The sequence below is a fragment of the Trachinotus anak genome, unplaced genomic scaffold (assembly GCF_046630095.1).
Source record: "Trachinotus anak isolate AG129_WGS33_773 ecotype Australia unplaced genomic scaffold, CSIRO_AGI_Tana_v1 ptg000011l, whole genome shotgun sequence".
Taxonomy (NCBI): domain Eukaryota; kingdom Metazoa; phylum Chordata; class Actinopteri; order Carangiformes; family Carangidae; genus Trachinotus; species Trachinotus anak.
The window spans coordinates 17,499,304-17,513,817 of NW_027273862.1; the positions used below are offsets into that span (position 1 = coordinate 17,499,304).

General features: G+C 40.3%; 1 protein-coding gene across 1 annotated transcript in view; it reads right to left on the reverse strand.

Annotated features, from left to right (window-relative positions):
• Positions 1-14,514, reverse strand: part of rras2 (RAS related 2) — a 29,138-nt gene that overhangs the window by 5,522 nt on the left and 9,102 nt on the right. Inside the window, exons 2-3 of the mRNA XM_071488567.1 lie at positions 1,212-1,299; positions 942-1,044 (exon numbers count right to left, since the gene is read on the reverse strand). Coding sequence (XP_071344668.1) covers positions 942-1,044; positions 1,212-1,299 — 191 coding nt within the window. The remainder of the gene's footprint in view (positions 1-941; positions 1,045-1,211; positions 1,300-14,514) is intronic.

Genomic DNA, 14,514 nt, shown 5'->3' on the forward strand with positions numbered 1-14,514 from the left:
ACAACCTCACTGCTCACTGTTCACTCTCTGTACTTTATTAAAGCAGTCTTCTCAGCTGCATTGTGGACAGACAGACAAGTTGTTCCTATTTCTCACAAAGTAGCAGCAAAAGTAGTGTTAGCTGTTGTATTAAACTACACTTGCTGTTCCCACTGATGTACTATGGGTGTCAAAATCAACCAGGACTAAAATCTTAAGAATTACAGTTCATAAGCTTTAAGGTTTTTAACAATATCATATTTTTTTGTATAGGCTTGTTCCACTTCTTTACAGATGATGTTTACAAACAGCAAAATACTCAAACCCAAGACTCTTTTATACAATTGTGCCAATACATCAGTGGAAATGTTTCAGCTATCTTGTGCAAATTTGTATAGGCATTTACTTAAAATTCAATCAGACATATTAGTTTGGGAACTCTGAAATTTCCATCAGAGATCTGTGAGATTAAAGAATGTTTAGCTGAACAGTATGAGTCTCACGAGTTGGGCAGCAGGGTTTAATAACTTTAAGACTGTTAGTACCTTTACATAATGAAATTAAAATATCCATGCCATTAAGAGAGAAATAAAATTCTTGTTAAGCCCCTTGAGCTTTATGCTTTACTAAAGATATCTCTATACTGGCCCACATACTATTGTTTCAATAGCATATGGGCTTTAAATAGAAAGCTAAGGTAAACGGATAAGTGAATGCAAGAGAACAGGATGAGGGAGGAAGTGTTAAGAACAAAAGAATATGACAACAAGAACAACAGCAAAACGGTCCGGAAGTGCAAGTGGCAACAAGTGAGAGTATCAATGCAAGATTTATGGTGAGAGGCAGAGGAGGGGAGAAAGCGAGTGTGTCATTGTGAACAGTAAACAAAGATGTTCTAACAGAAAGAAAGCGAGAAAGAGCGTGTAGCGGTGAGTTTGCTCATGACGAGAGCTGCCACTCACCTTCCTCTGTCAGTGACTGAGAAGACGAGCAGGAAGCCCTCCCCTGTCCTCATGTATTGTTCTCTCATGGCTCCAAACTCTTCCTGTCCAGCCGTGTCGAGGACTAGAGAGCGTGCACACACATTGACACAAACACACACACTAAGAATAACTTGCAGCAAAACAAACTTTTGCAATCAGTTCTTCAAGAGCAATATAATGCAACAGAAACATGTGTGTCTTTGAGTGTGTATTTACTCTGGTCATGTTTGTTCAGCAAAGTGCACTTACTGTCAAGCCTGGCCGCCCTTTCGTCAATCACACACTGCTTGGTATAGGAGTCTTCAATTGTGGGGTCATAGTCAGTGACGAAGTACGACTGCATGAGAGAAAAAAACAGGACAAAAGAGGGAGAAGAAACTGTGAGTATGTCTGGGGCCTGTAACTATAACAGGTTGAGACACAAGCTGTGTCCCAGTTACTTATTGACTGTATACAGTATTCACTATACACTGATCTTTGCAATAATTGGTTTATGCTAACAGGAAATGAGGCAATATGTACGACATAAAAAGAAAAATCAAACTGTGACTTCTGAGCAACACTGTTATTGACGATATTTTTTGTTTTCTGAGGTGTTCCTGGAGCTGTTTCAATAACATCCACTCTTCAGGTTTTTGCAGCAGTGAGCAGCTTTTCCACTTCCTCTGTGCATTGCATGGTGGGAGAATAGCACACTGAAAAATCTAAGTTTATCTAAGTGTCTTATTCCTCTGAGCGTACTTTATTTTGTCTTTTTTTTCCAGTGTGAACACACTACTGCACATGCTGAAATCCTGCTCACAGTGAGCACTATGGATTTGAGACAGTCAGCTGCCTTCAGAATGGATGGGCATGAGAACAAACACCCCCTCCTCCTATTTTTGGTTAAAACAGCAGCAGCTTCACTGACCTCAACCTTTACTACTGTCCCGCAGACAGGAGGCAAACACACTGTCTGCAGACACTTGCACAAGAAGCATGAGGTAAATATTCCTTCACACAACCACCACCACTTAAAGTGTAGAGAGCAGGCTGGTTTTCATGCTAATAACACATTTACAAGACGTTCCCTCGGTTACACTCCTGAAAGCTTTGATTCTTTCATTCTGGGGCCAATATCTGGTCTCCTAGTAACCTAAACTGGAAGGGTGGGGCTAGAGAATAGGGAGGAGGAGGAATCATGCATTTTTTACATTTTTCCCATGTTTTGTAGTTCTTGCTCTCCTCAGGGACTAGTTAAGTGGTGACAGCTGAGGGGAGTGCTAGGGGAATGTCAAACCAACACCCTAAAACACAAAGCGATCGCGAGAACATAATGTGTAGACAAGATTCCCTGTCGTTTTAACAACAAGCCAAATTAAACTTTAACAGTTATACAGTCGCATTGTTTGTGTGTGAAAATGAGCGTTGTTTCACACAATGACACAGGCTGTGCAGTGTTTATTTGCTGTTATTTGGCAGCCGAAGGAGACAAGCATTATGTGAACTAAATGTCACATCTCTGACACTACGAACAATATATAGACAGCTGATAGAGATCAAAAAAAAAAAAAAAAAAAAGAGGCAGGTAAATAATTTCTGTAATTCTGATTAATTCTGATTAGAGCCCAGCGTATACATTCGCATCACCGATGCTACTGACCAACACAGCTTACAGATATATGAGTATCCCCTTATATTTTGGCTGATAAATAACAAGTAATTGTAATACAGACATGCTTTAATTCTTTAAGATATTTCACCATTTAAGGCCTTGACTAATAATTATTTTGATTACAGATTAATTAATTGTTCTCCTGATTGTCAAAAACCTCAAAAGCATTCAAATTGCTCAAAACTATTTAGTTTACATTTAAAAATGGAGAAAGAAAAATATCAAACACTTGAGAAGTTGGAACGAGCAAAGGTTTGGAATTTCTTCTTGAAAACGAATTAAAACAATTAAATATTACACACTAAGTACTATTCACTGCAGCTCTGTTCACAATACATATTGTCTTGCACAAGGTGCTGGCTGTAAACAAAAATAAAATTAAATAAAAATCATAATAATAGTCCTGCTCAGTACAAAGTTTTTGGGATTCAAATATTTGTGTTGCTGTCACCGGCCGATATATCGTCTTCATCAGATTTTTTTGTGTGCGTGAATGTTTCTAATTGTGATTAGTTTTCTCTTACATCCTCGCCGTACTCATTTATTTGCTCCACCTGCAGCTCTCTGTCGTCGCAGGAAATGCAGGCAATCTCTTCCTCTCACTCTCCTGTCGCTCTGCAGCATGCAAGTATGCTGGCCTATGTCACATCCACTCACCACTGTTCAATAATTCATCAGTATTACTGTGTATCCTAGAACGTGCTTCACTGCACTGCACTGCCAGCGTGCCTTCAGACGGCCAGACAGAGACAGAAAGAGAGAGAGAGAAAAAAAAAAAAGCTGCTTGCATTTCTTGTCCCTCCCACCACAACCACCGCTCTCCCAGCCATAGCTTCAGCACGTGACTTTAGCTTCCCGTCAACCTCTTATTCCTATTCTGTCAACCTCAGGCAGCCACACTGAGCACCTCACTTCTCCGGCTACTCTGCCCCTCCCTCTACATGCATGGGTAGGGTAGCTGCTGCACTCTGTTCTGGCCGAGTAGATTCTCCCAGAGCCGTCCCCCGTGATAGATGAGGCTGTTTTGCAGTGCCAGCAGCACCAGAGCCAGCACTAACAGGGGCTGTAGTTCGGCCTGGCAGGGCTTCAGCTGGGCAGCGACAGGGCGATGGGCTAGGTGGGGAGGGTGCAACATGAGTCAGGAGGACTACCGATAACAATGTGACATAAGACAGCCTGAGTCATGTCCAGTAATCTGTCATATAAATCCTTATATTGGTCCATGACTTCATCAGATGTAACAGGCTTCTAAAACAGAATGAATCAGGCTGCATGAGTCAAGTGGAGCCGGGGTTTTGGAGAGCAATAGCATCCACAAGTTACAACAAGTGTCAAGTATAACACACTGTCCCAAAATTACAAACATTTTTTTTAAACATGATAATTGAATTGCCAAAAAAAGGGAACATGTCCATGAACATTTCTCAGAGCTGAAGGTGACATCTTCATATGTGTTGTTTTGTTCCAACAAGTCAAAAACCCAAAGATATTTGGATTATAATGTTTTCAAACTGAAAAATCTCACATTTGTGAAGCTGCAACCAGAGAATGACTGGAACAATAAACTGATTATCAAAACAGCTGCAGATTATTTTTTGTTGGTCGACTACAAAGCTGTTATTTAGTCCGGTACTGATAATACTGAAGGCATGGAAAATTTTCAGATGCTGCCCGATCTATTTGCAGCTAAGACAAGCTGTGCCATCAGCGTGCTCACTGTTATCCGCCAGATTATTTCACAGGTACGTACTGAGGAGGCAGACAAATTCCTGGACACATTTCCATGAAAACATTTGACAGCTGTCATGAGGAGATGGCTGACAGTCATAGCGGGGTCAGCAGTTCACTTGTATATATACACACACACACGCACAGATGCTGCACAGTGGCCTGTGCACTAAATCTTCAAACATTCACTGCTAAATGCCCCCCACTCAAATTAAATATCCAACTGCACTGCACAAGCTGCTGAGGCATTTACAACTTCAGTGCTCTGCAGCAACTTCAGCTAAGCTAAGGAAAATTACTATTTAAACAGCTTCAGCTTGCTGTTTTACAACTTGTACTTTACATGGAGCAAGGAATGATGCTAAAAAAGCCAAGAACAACTCAAGCTTCACTTAGGCAATCATTAGGCTAGTGCTGACATGACCACCATCGTGGGTGTGTATATTTGTGAGCTGTAAAAGCAGGATTATTAACATCCTTGGATTTTTGCCTCTGCTCAGCAGCAGTCAAGTTAAAGTTTATTTAAAGTGCATTATCAGACCAAGGTGTCTCGAGTTTACTATATAAAAGAAAATCAGCACAGTGGGTACTGAAGCAAAACTGACCGATCATTAAAAGCACACCACAAGAACAGAACAAAACAATGAGAGTGAAATCCAAAGGCCTGCAGAACCAAGCTGCAGTACAGTTTAGCTGTTGGTGGCAAGGTGGGTCAGGCCACACTCAGTCCCGGTCAGCTCTGCAGGAAGGAAACTCCACCTCTGCAGCAGGCAGCTGGCCCGGCCGAGCCCTCGGTTGGTGGTGATGTCACAGACGCCCTACCCTGCCTACCAAATCTGTCACTCAGTTCCCCTCCAGCATTCCAGCTATACATCCCAGGCCTCCACCCACACATAGCAAATGCAGCCTCCTCACACCAGGAAAACATTATAGGCCTGTTCTCACCACGAATGCGCGGACAGTGGATGATTATCAGCTGCAGCACAGCTTTTTTTCTCCTGAAATTACCCCACAAAGAGGAAAGCCAAAGCTAAGAGACGAGAAACAAGGGCTGCAACTAATGATTTTCTCATCATCAAATACCGTCTTGATTGTTGTTATTATTATCTTAGGTTAAATAGTTAATCATTTAGTCATTAGGGTGCCATAAATAAAAAAGAAAATACCCATCACACTTTCCCATAATCCAAGTTGTGGTTGGATTATTGTGTCCAGTACCCAAACAAATTCAATTTACAATGATGATTGAGGAAAACAGCAAATCATCACATTTGAGAGGCTGGATTTGGAAAAATAAATGATAAAAGGCTCAAATGACTCAACGATTATCAAGTGTGTTGTTGAAAAAACAACACAACTCCCTGTGGGTCAACTAACTGACAAATACTTTAAGCAATTTAGCCATGCCTGGCAAAAAAAAAAACTTTACCATCAGTGATGAGCTGGACAAATCTTTGTAGACTGAAACAGATCTTTGTAGACTGATCAAACATCAAATCATCACATCAAGTGTAGGTGTATATGTTTTCTGAACTGCCTCACCATTTGATATTTGTATCAAAATGCAGTACGTGGTTCAGCTGTAGAGTTTCGTGGTTTGAATTCATACATACATTTATCTCGAGCAACTGTTCAGGTTTGTTTTTAGGTGACTGTGCTTCAGTTGAGACGTGAGGCAATAAATCCTGTCTCTTACAAACTGCTGGTTGCCAGCCTCAAGGAAAGCAAGAAGGGGTGATATGTGTAGGCGTGTAATCAACATCATGCTTGCACTATGCACCCACTTCCTCTCCACACAAACAGCCTTACTAACACTAAATATAGACCCTTTTCCATCTCTGTCAGTTATCCTACTTGTTTGGTTAGAGCCGCTTCTTTAACTGTTAACCAATCTTACATCATAACTGCGCAGAGCAAAAAAAAACAAACTACAGATTCAGCACCAACGCAGATTTTCACAAAGAAAAAAAAAACAGAGTAACACGCTGCACCTACACAAATGAGGAGAAATGGTGTTTCTACCTACTACATTGTCATAATGAGAGGGAATGCTGAGCTAAAACAAATAGTCATCAACATAGTTAGGAGTTAATTACCCTCTGCATATGGCCCAATGCCCAATGAGAATTCACAGACCTTGACTTGGAAAATCATCAGCCATAGCTATTCTTTAATTAAACAGAAATGTAGATTGGGTGCCATTAAATTGCTGTTATTCTAGGAAAAATTCTGTCAGCATCTGCAGATTTAAAATATTCCCCAACCTCCTCATTCTCCGCACCAACACGCCACAGCCTACCACAATATTTTCCTCTGCCAAAGCTGATACACACTACAAGAGATTCTGTCATTGGGAATTGTGGGAGACCTCAAATGTAACAAGCATTTTCACTAATCTTATGAGTGCGTATATATGCACATTTTGTGGACTTGCCAAAGATAGCTCTGGTTGAAGGAGTGGGTGTGAAAATGAACAAAACAAGCTGAAGGTGAGCAACAACAGCCTTGTGGACTTGTGCTATTGTTTGTGCAAGTTTGATTAGTAAGCTCTGAGCATGAAAAACTGAAGAGAGTCATTGTGCTTGTCACCGCAAGAAAGATTTTGAATCATGTTGCTTTTTCAATTGCATCATCACAGTACAACAGTAGGACTCAGCTCTCACTGACATTTTAATGGTGCCTGTCTAAGATTCAATGGGCAACTCTCCCACACCACAAGGCATGAGCCAATTGTATCAAATGTTTCATCCAATTTGGCAGGTATCCGAGAAGCTCGACTGAATAATAGGTGTCAAGAGTCAAGTCCTCATCCTCACACTAGAAAAAAAAAATCTAATAAGAGTATAATTTACTAAGAAGAAATACATCTTCGAGGGTCAGGAGAAGCTATGACTCTCTTACATTTAGTGTTCAGCTTAGGCTTAACCAAACTGGCACTTGCTCTTTGCTCTGCTGACAGAGCAATACAAACAGACTGAGACATTAGCACCAAGAGGCTGGATAGGAGGCCACCCCAAGGATGGGGTAGGGTGGGGTGGGGTGGGTGTGGGGGGTGACAGGTGAAACGGGCCATTTGTAAGACTTGTTCAGTGGGCCAGAGCCAAGTGCAGCAATTTCAATTAAGGGCACAAACTCCATGCCAGACAGTCTGGAGCCTGCCGAGCTGCACCCTCAGCTAGACAGCAGCAGAATGTGATAGATTCATTCCTCATATTGTCTAAGCCTTTAAGGAGACTATATTCAAATGATAATGTAAACTTGAAAATGAAAATGTAATTCCACAATAACATTATAACTTTCCACAAATATATAAAATTCAAATTAAATATATATAACAATATAGTACCTTATTATAATATAATTATCCAAGTTTGCATTTTGTTTTTTTACATACTGGTATGATATATATTAAAATTAAAATGAAAAAGCTGTATGACATTTGAAGTCATACCCCCCTGCACAATGGACACTTTTAAAGTGTTAACTAAAAATTCAAAATTTAAACGCAATATGAACAATTTAACCTAATTTCAAGCAACATTCAGATCACAATGAAAATGCACATGATGACCACAAACACACACAAAACTGTGCAGCGGGTATGACTTTTTATGACAACTTTAATTTTGATATTGTCATAGAACGCCCTTACAAGTATGTGAAAATGAAAACGGATTATTGCATTTTTGTTTAAATTTTTACTCAAATAACGCACATGTGGAAAATTATAATGTTATTGTTGAATTTTAAGTTTACATTATCATTTGAATATAGTTTCCTAGGCTTCCATACAAAATTGAGACATGCACATTAATGTAAAGTACACTTTCTAAAATATCTCTCTGAAATGTCTTCTTTTTTGGTACCTTTATACTGGGAACCTTTCAGGATAAATCTCAGCCCACTGAAATCTACTGTCAGTGTCTGGGTCCCACTTTTCTTTATTACCTAAGCATAACTTAACAGAGCAGCGCAGCATACATTGATCTAAGAACAGAAAAATTTGACTTGGGGCATCTGTGTATCACTTCCTGTCCTCAAACCTGCGCAGGTTTAACCTTTGCAGAACCTCTGTGGCTGGACACTGAGCAGCTGTCGGTAATCAAATAGCCACCATAAGGGTTTAATGTTAAACAGATGTAAGTGAGGACCAGTTCCTTTACATCTTTACACTGTCTGTGCTCCTCCATCATCACCTTTCTTCCCGTGCTTCACGGGATTTCACATAAGTGACACAGGAATTTGTGTGAGGAGCATTGTTTTGCCGAGTACTTAAGGGTACTTGAAGTGAGAAATAGTGGAAAAAATAAGACCGAATGAAAGGTTTGAGTGGGAGGGAGACTGTAGGCTACATGGAGAGGGAGAGCAAGAGAAAAAGAGGGGGAGGGAAAGGCATTAACTTCCTGTGGAAACACCCACTTTTCCCATGAGCTCATACAAACCAGAAAGGTCACTTATTCAATACCTAATACACATGGAGAGAAAGAGAGAGCACACAATGTGTCCGCTGCCTTAAAGGGCCACTGGGGAGCATTCTGCAAAAGCTGGGAAAGCTTTAAGACAGGACACATTGCTGCAGAGTGTTGGAGTTACTTGAAATGAATAGAAAGTTTTGATTGTCATTTCCAAAACTCTCACACCACTGCCGTAAAGCTTAATGATCATACTGCATGCTCAACATCCACAGTGACAACACTTCCATTGAATGTTTACTGTCAGAGAATGCAGTCTGGATGTAGTGTTGAAGCCTGGCTTGGTGCCGAATTAAATGAACCCGTGTGCATCACTCCTACAAACTCTCCTCCTAATGTACAACAGATCAATAGCCTGTCCTTTTAATCACCCTCCTGTCCTTAAATGCTGACAGACCAGTGAAACCCTAAAGGATGATTCACTTCTTACTATAACTTCTGCTTTTAATGTTCGATATTCAGAAATATTTATACTTATTCAAAATGTCGATTTTTTGGGTCACATTCTTTGACAACTTTACATGGAAAGCTATATGACCCCTGGTAGACTGTTTTTCACCAATCAATCAATCTCGTCATCCCCTGATTGTATATTTTTCTTATCATTTTGAAATGAGAACAAAGGTGAAAGTGTAACCACTACCTGAACTCTCCACTGAAAATGCTGGGACCATGACTAATATTCTGCAACTAATATTCGTTATACCTATTATTATACTAATCTTATCTCATTAAACTAATCTTATTCATATTATTATTGAATTAAAAGTGACTGGAAAATTAATTAATAATCAAAACACTACCAATTAATGTTATGTCAATAAGATAAATGCTTGTTTGAATAATTGTTTCAGCTCTTGTAAATGTCACTGTAAATTAGATTTTACAGTACTACTCACTGGTTTGACCTACAGTACTTGCAGTGGTTTAGCACACATGCAGTTTCTCAATGCAGGTGTAATTGGAAGCTCGTGATGAACATTTCCGATATATTCACCATTCAGTCTCGCTTCCATATAAGCTATTAAATGTTCAAAATTTGTCCATAACTAGTTGTTTCTTTATACCTTGTCTTGATGTCTAACTTGTGTTGGTTGCCCTAAAACACTCTGCTTAAGATTTGTTTCTATATTCCCTGATCCCTGTGGTTAAGCTGCAGGGTAACAGATGGCAGTAATATTCCAATTATTTATATATTATAATATGATATATTCATATTTACATTTAAGTTGGTATTTGTTAAGTATAATTACATTTTACTTGGATCTATTACAACTATGCTGGACATACTGGTGTATGACATACAGTATGTGTATGTGTATGTGTATGAGTATGTATAAGTATATGCTGAATGGCCCAGGTAGCATTCAAGGCTTTAGAGTTGGGGACAGCACTCATGCAGAGAACAAAGGCGAGGATAAATGTCCCACCAAGTAGGCCAACTCCTGGTGCAGTCAACCCCCTGCTCTCCTCTGACCTCTCTGGCATTAAGACTTCAATCGCACTGCTAAATATCAATGTGTGCTGGACTCTGAACACTTTTGAACCTGCTCAAAGGCGCAGAATCAAAGAGGTGCCATTTAAAGGCCTTTTTCCACCAGATCACTGGGCTCAAAGCTGCCTGTTTGCTCTATAGCGGTCACACTACAAACTATTTCTTTATCTCCATTTCATAAGTACATGCTGTTGAATTATAAGTGGAGACCTGTGTAAATACTTTAGAAGCCCACAAACTGATTAAACAGAACAACACAAAGACGGAGAACTGTATGAACCGCCCTTATTGTTCTAGCTGATCATGTGACATCACTAATGTTCCCCTTCCCTGCATTAAGCCTGCTCTAAGCCCGGCCATTGATGGGTTATCAATGCTGTTTTCTCTACGGGCCTTCCTTGTTTTGCTGGGAGAGACAGGAAATAAAGACTTATTTTGATAAGAGTTACTCTCTAAAAAGACGCGGTGATTCCTCCTGACTGCATTTTGCTCTGGTGATTCTTCATCAATGCCTGCTTTTGTGGAGGTGGGAAAACCTCGGCCCATGTGACGCCTTATGATAATCAACAGAATTCGAGTGAAATAAGACTATAGAATAAACTAGACTATACAATCTCTTAAGAAATCAAATTTCTTAAGAGATTGCGGTGGGCTCCTGGGAAAGCTGAAGTGAAACTGTGATGCTGGCAAAAAATGAATTTATGGTAATCAACATACTATATATCCTCACAATCAGCTTTTGCTACTTGTATTTACATTGTGAAAATCTTAAAATCTTTTGAAATGGAGACTGAAAAACAAAGAAGCAGGTATATGTGTGTGTGTGTGTGTGTGTGTGTGTGTACTAAAACATATCTCCAGTGAAAACTGATAAATGTGTGTGCATTCATGAGTCTCGTATGTAGCGTGGCGACAGTCTGTAAGAGGACTTTGACAGAAAGGTCAGTTCAGTGTTTGATACAAACTGATCTGAATCACCTGTTTGTGCCCGGCTGCACTCAGGTCGCCACGGTGATTTTAATTGCTTAGTTTCTACTGAGTGAGGCATGGATTCAGTTGAAAGACACCTCTCAAATTCAGGCTTACCAGTAAAATATACTAACTGCTATCACCTAAAGCTTTACAGTTTCTGAGAGAGGAGACTCTGCTGAGCGCAGTGATGTAAAATATTTTTCTTTGGTGTCAAAACGTATGGCATGTGCAGCTATTTAAAAAATGTCCCCACCCCCTGTCTTCCTCCTGATTCTCTGCTCTCAGTTTAGAGTGAATGGGGCAGTTGGATGGTACTCCTGCCACTTTGATGAAGGTCATGTTCTGTGAGTCACTGTGACTTAGTAGTCACATTGTATAAAAGAAGACAGCTTTGCCTACGTTTTGGAATAAAAATAACGTGTGAAGAAATTTGTGGCCTCGAGGAAGAGTTACACAGAAGTTTTTTTTTGAGCGGTCTAACACCCTCTCCCACTTTGGCCGTGATGTCATCCCCTCTAACCTCCTCCTAAATCAAAAGCTACAAAAGATATCGAAATATGTTTAATCGCTGAAAGTCTTGGGAGCCATTGCTTTGTCAGCAATCCCACCGATGAAGCGAAGGACTGACAATGAGCAACGTAGCTGTGGAATCAATGTAGTCAGGGAGTGAAGGTTCGAATATAAACCAGATACAGTAGAAGCCGAATAGCAATACCTGCAGCTTCTTAAGTTGACCCAGTAAGCTCATTGTCTTACTAACATTCAAAATATTAAGCATATTGTGGTATATTGAGAACTGCTGTGACCCATCATCTTAGACAGCATGGTCTTTGAATATGTTTTTTTGTTTCACTCTAGGCTTTATTCAGTTCTTCTTCCTCCGGTTGTCGTTGTGCAGAAGTAGGACTGCACATGCTCACATCAACAAAGCATTACTGTGACGGCGGCTCAGTGAGACGACACCAGCTGCTGCAGTGGCTGTGTGGACAGACAAACTACTGTGACTTTCAAAAACCCATACAAAGTCACTCAGCAGAGCGTGGCTCACACAGTCTATAGTCTGTGGTTTTTCGGGGAAATCGTATGACGGACCAAATAATGGGACGCTGATCAGAAGATCCAAAGGGTTGGATGGCAAATTAAGATTAGAGTGAAGATAAAGATTTGAGATGATGAATAATTTATATCTATAAAGAAATCTGTAGAAATGCCCATATTTGATATATTATTCCATATCAAATAATTTTCTATTAGGATGGTCTGATTATGGGCCTGGCCGATTATAGATGCAATTTTCTGCATTTTTCCATTCATTGGAATTGTTAGTTTTTTAACCAACACCCAATAAAATTAATTTATTTAACAATATATACAACTGATAATTACTGCTATACACTCCGTTGGCAATTTATCAGGAAAACCTGAATCTAAATCTGATGCAGTCACATGCAACAATCCTGCAATAGATCCTCCTTCATGAAAGTAATAGTTTTCAGTTTGTAATAAAACTGTTTTAGGCAATTGTCGATTCAATTGTATGATCATTCTGGAGGATGTAGTGTGTGGAGCTGTTGAGCTGTATTGCATTATACAGAGGTTCTTCTGTTATTTTGCCCACCTTCATTGATATAAATGAGATGGAAAAAATAATAGAAACACCTAGACACCGCAGCGAGAGTTCATATGTAGCAGCAGTTATGCGTTGGCACATCGGTTCCAAATATTAGTTATCGGTCGACTTGATTACTAACAGTTGGTATCTGAATCCGCCCTGAAAAAAACATATCAGTTGATCCTTATTTTCTACTACTAGCTACTTAAAAATTATTTTTTCCCCCAACGCCTCTAAAAAGATTTAAGTGCACAACACCTGCAGGGATGTATTCATCTTCCCCACGATCTCCTCGCTGAACTCTGGCACAAATGCTGAGTGTGTGTTTCTGCACCAGTGTACTCTGCTGCAGACTATAATTCTTAGCATGGGGTGATATGTCAAAGGAAATGGGGCCACTCACTGGCATCGTGTCAGACACTGTTGTGTGCTTTTAGGCTAGCAGTCCTACAATACAGGCAGCAGAAATGCTGTTACTTTAGCAGGGTACTCCTCATAAATAACACCTAATGGCAGCATCCTCTCTGCTCTCACTGCTGGTCCTCCCTTCCTGTCCTGTTAACATCAAGTCCTCTCACATGGGTACAGAAAATGTCCACAATCAACAATTGTCAACATCACAGTTACAGTTAAGATAACACCAAATGAATATCTTTTCGGGGAATGATGCTAAGTCCTCCAGTGGAGTCTGTGCCAAGGTGTAGTGACCGAACACCTCACTAGTGGAGTGTAACTTATCAAATCAAAAACTAGCCAGCTTTTCGGTGAGGTAAATACCTTTTGTGTGTGGGAGGGTCTAAGCGCTGCATGCTTTAACAATGCTAACTAACCATCTAGAGAGGCCTGGCAGTGAGAGGACAATGTTTTGGTTAGACATACCAAACACACTTTGTAGGCAGCTGTTGACACTGGTGTGTGCCAGTTTAAAATTCTACATCGGGTTTGCCGACGCCAACTGGTACTGAGTCACATGCAGTTGCTGTGTGTGTTAGATCAGAGACACAATAGCTGTGTCACTGACTCAACCAAACTCAGAAATTACTAAGTGTATCTACACATGTACCTGACGCTTGCTGAACAGCCTCTCTGATTACAATCTGTTATCATATCAGTGGGAGAGAGAGACTCAGAAGCTCATTTGTTGAGGACACAAGTAACACTTGTCCGTTGACATCAGCACACTTGGACTGTGAGCCGTGCTATACTGTCACCTGTTGAGGGGTTGTCTCATTCCATGCCTCACCTCCCCCTGATGGACAGCAGGTGCCCCGCAGGCCTCTGGACACTGTCTGCATGAGACGTGCCAAATGTCCACCAGCTGCCTGGCAGGCAGCTCAGAGCTCGGCATCAGCGACAAGCACAGACATATTAAGAACCATTAATTGTGTTCTATCCAATAAGTTGCATGAAAAATGTCCCCTCTAAATGTGCTACATGGCAAAAGGCAGTGCTACTTTAAATAACAACCTACAGAAAGATATAAGCAACTCTACATTATATATACTCAACTCCAGCATCATTATTATGCAGATTAAATTTGGGCTTGTCAAATAAAAAGGTACACATACATTTGGAATGTTAAATGTAAAGACGGTGGTGGGAACGTGTTGCTAGAATAA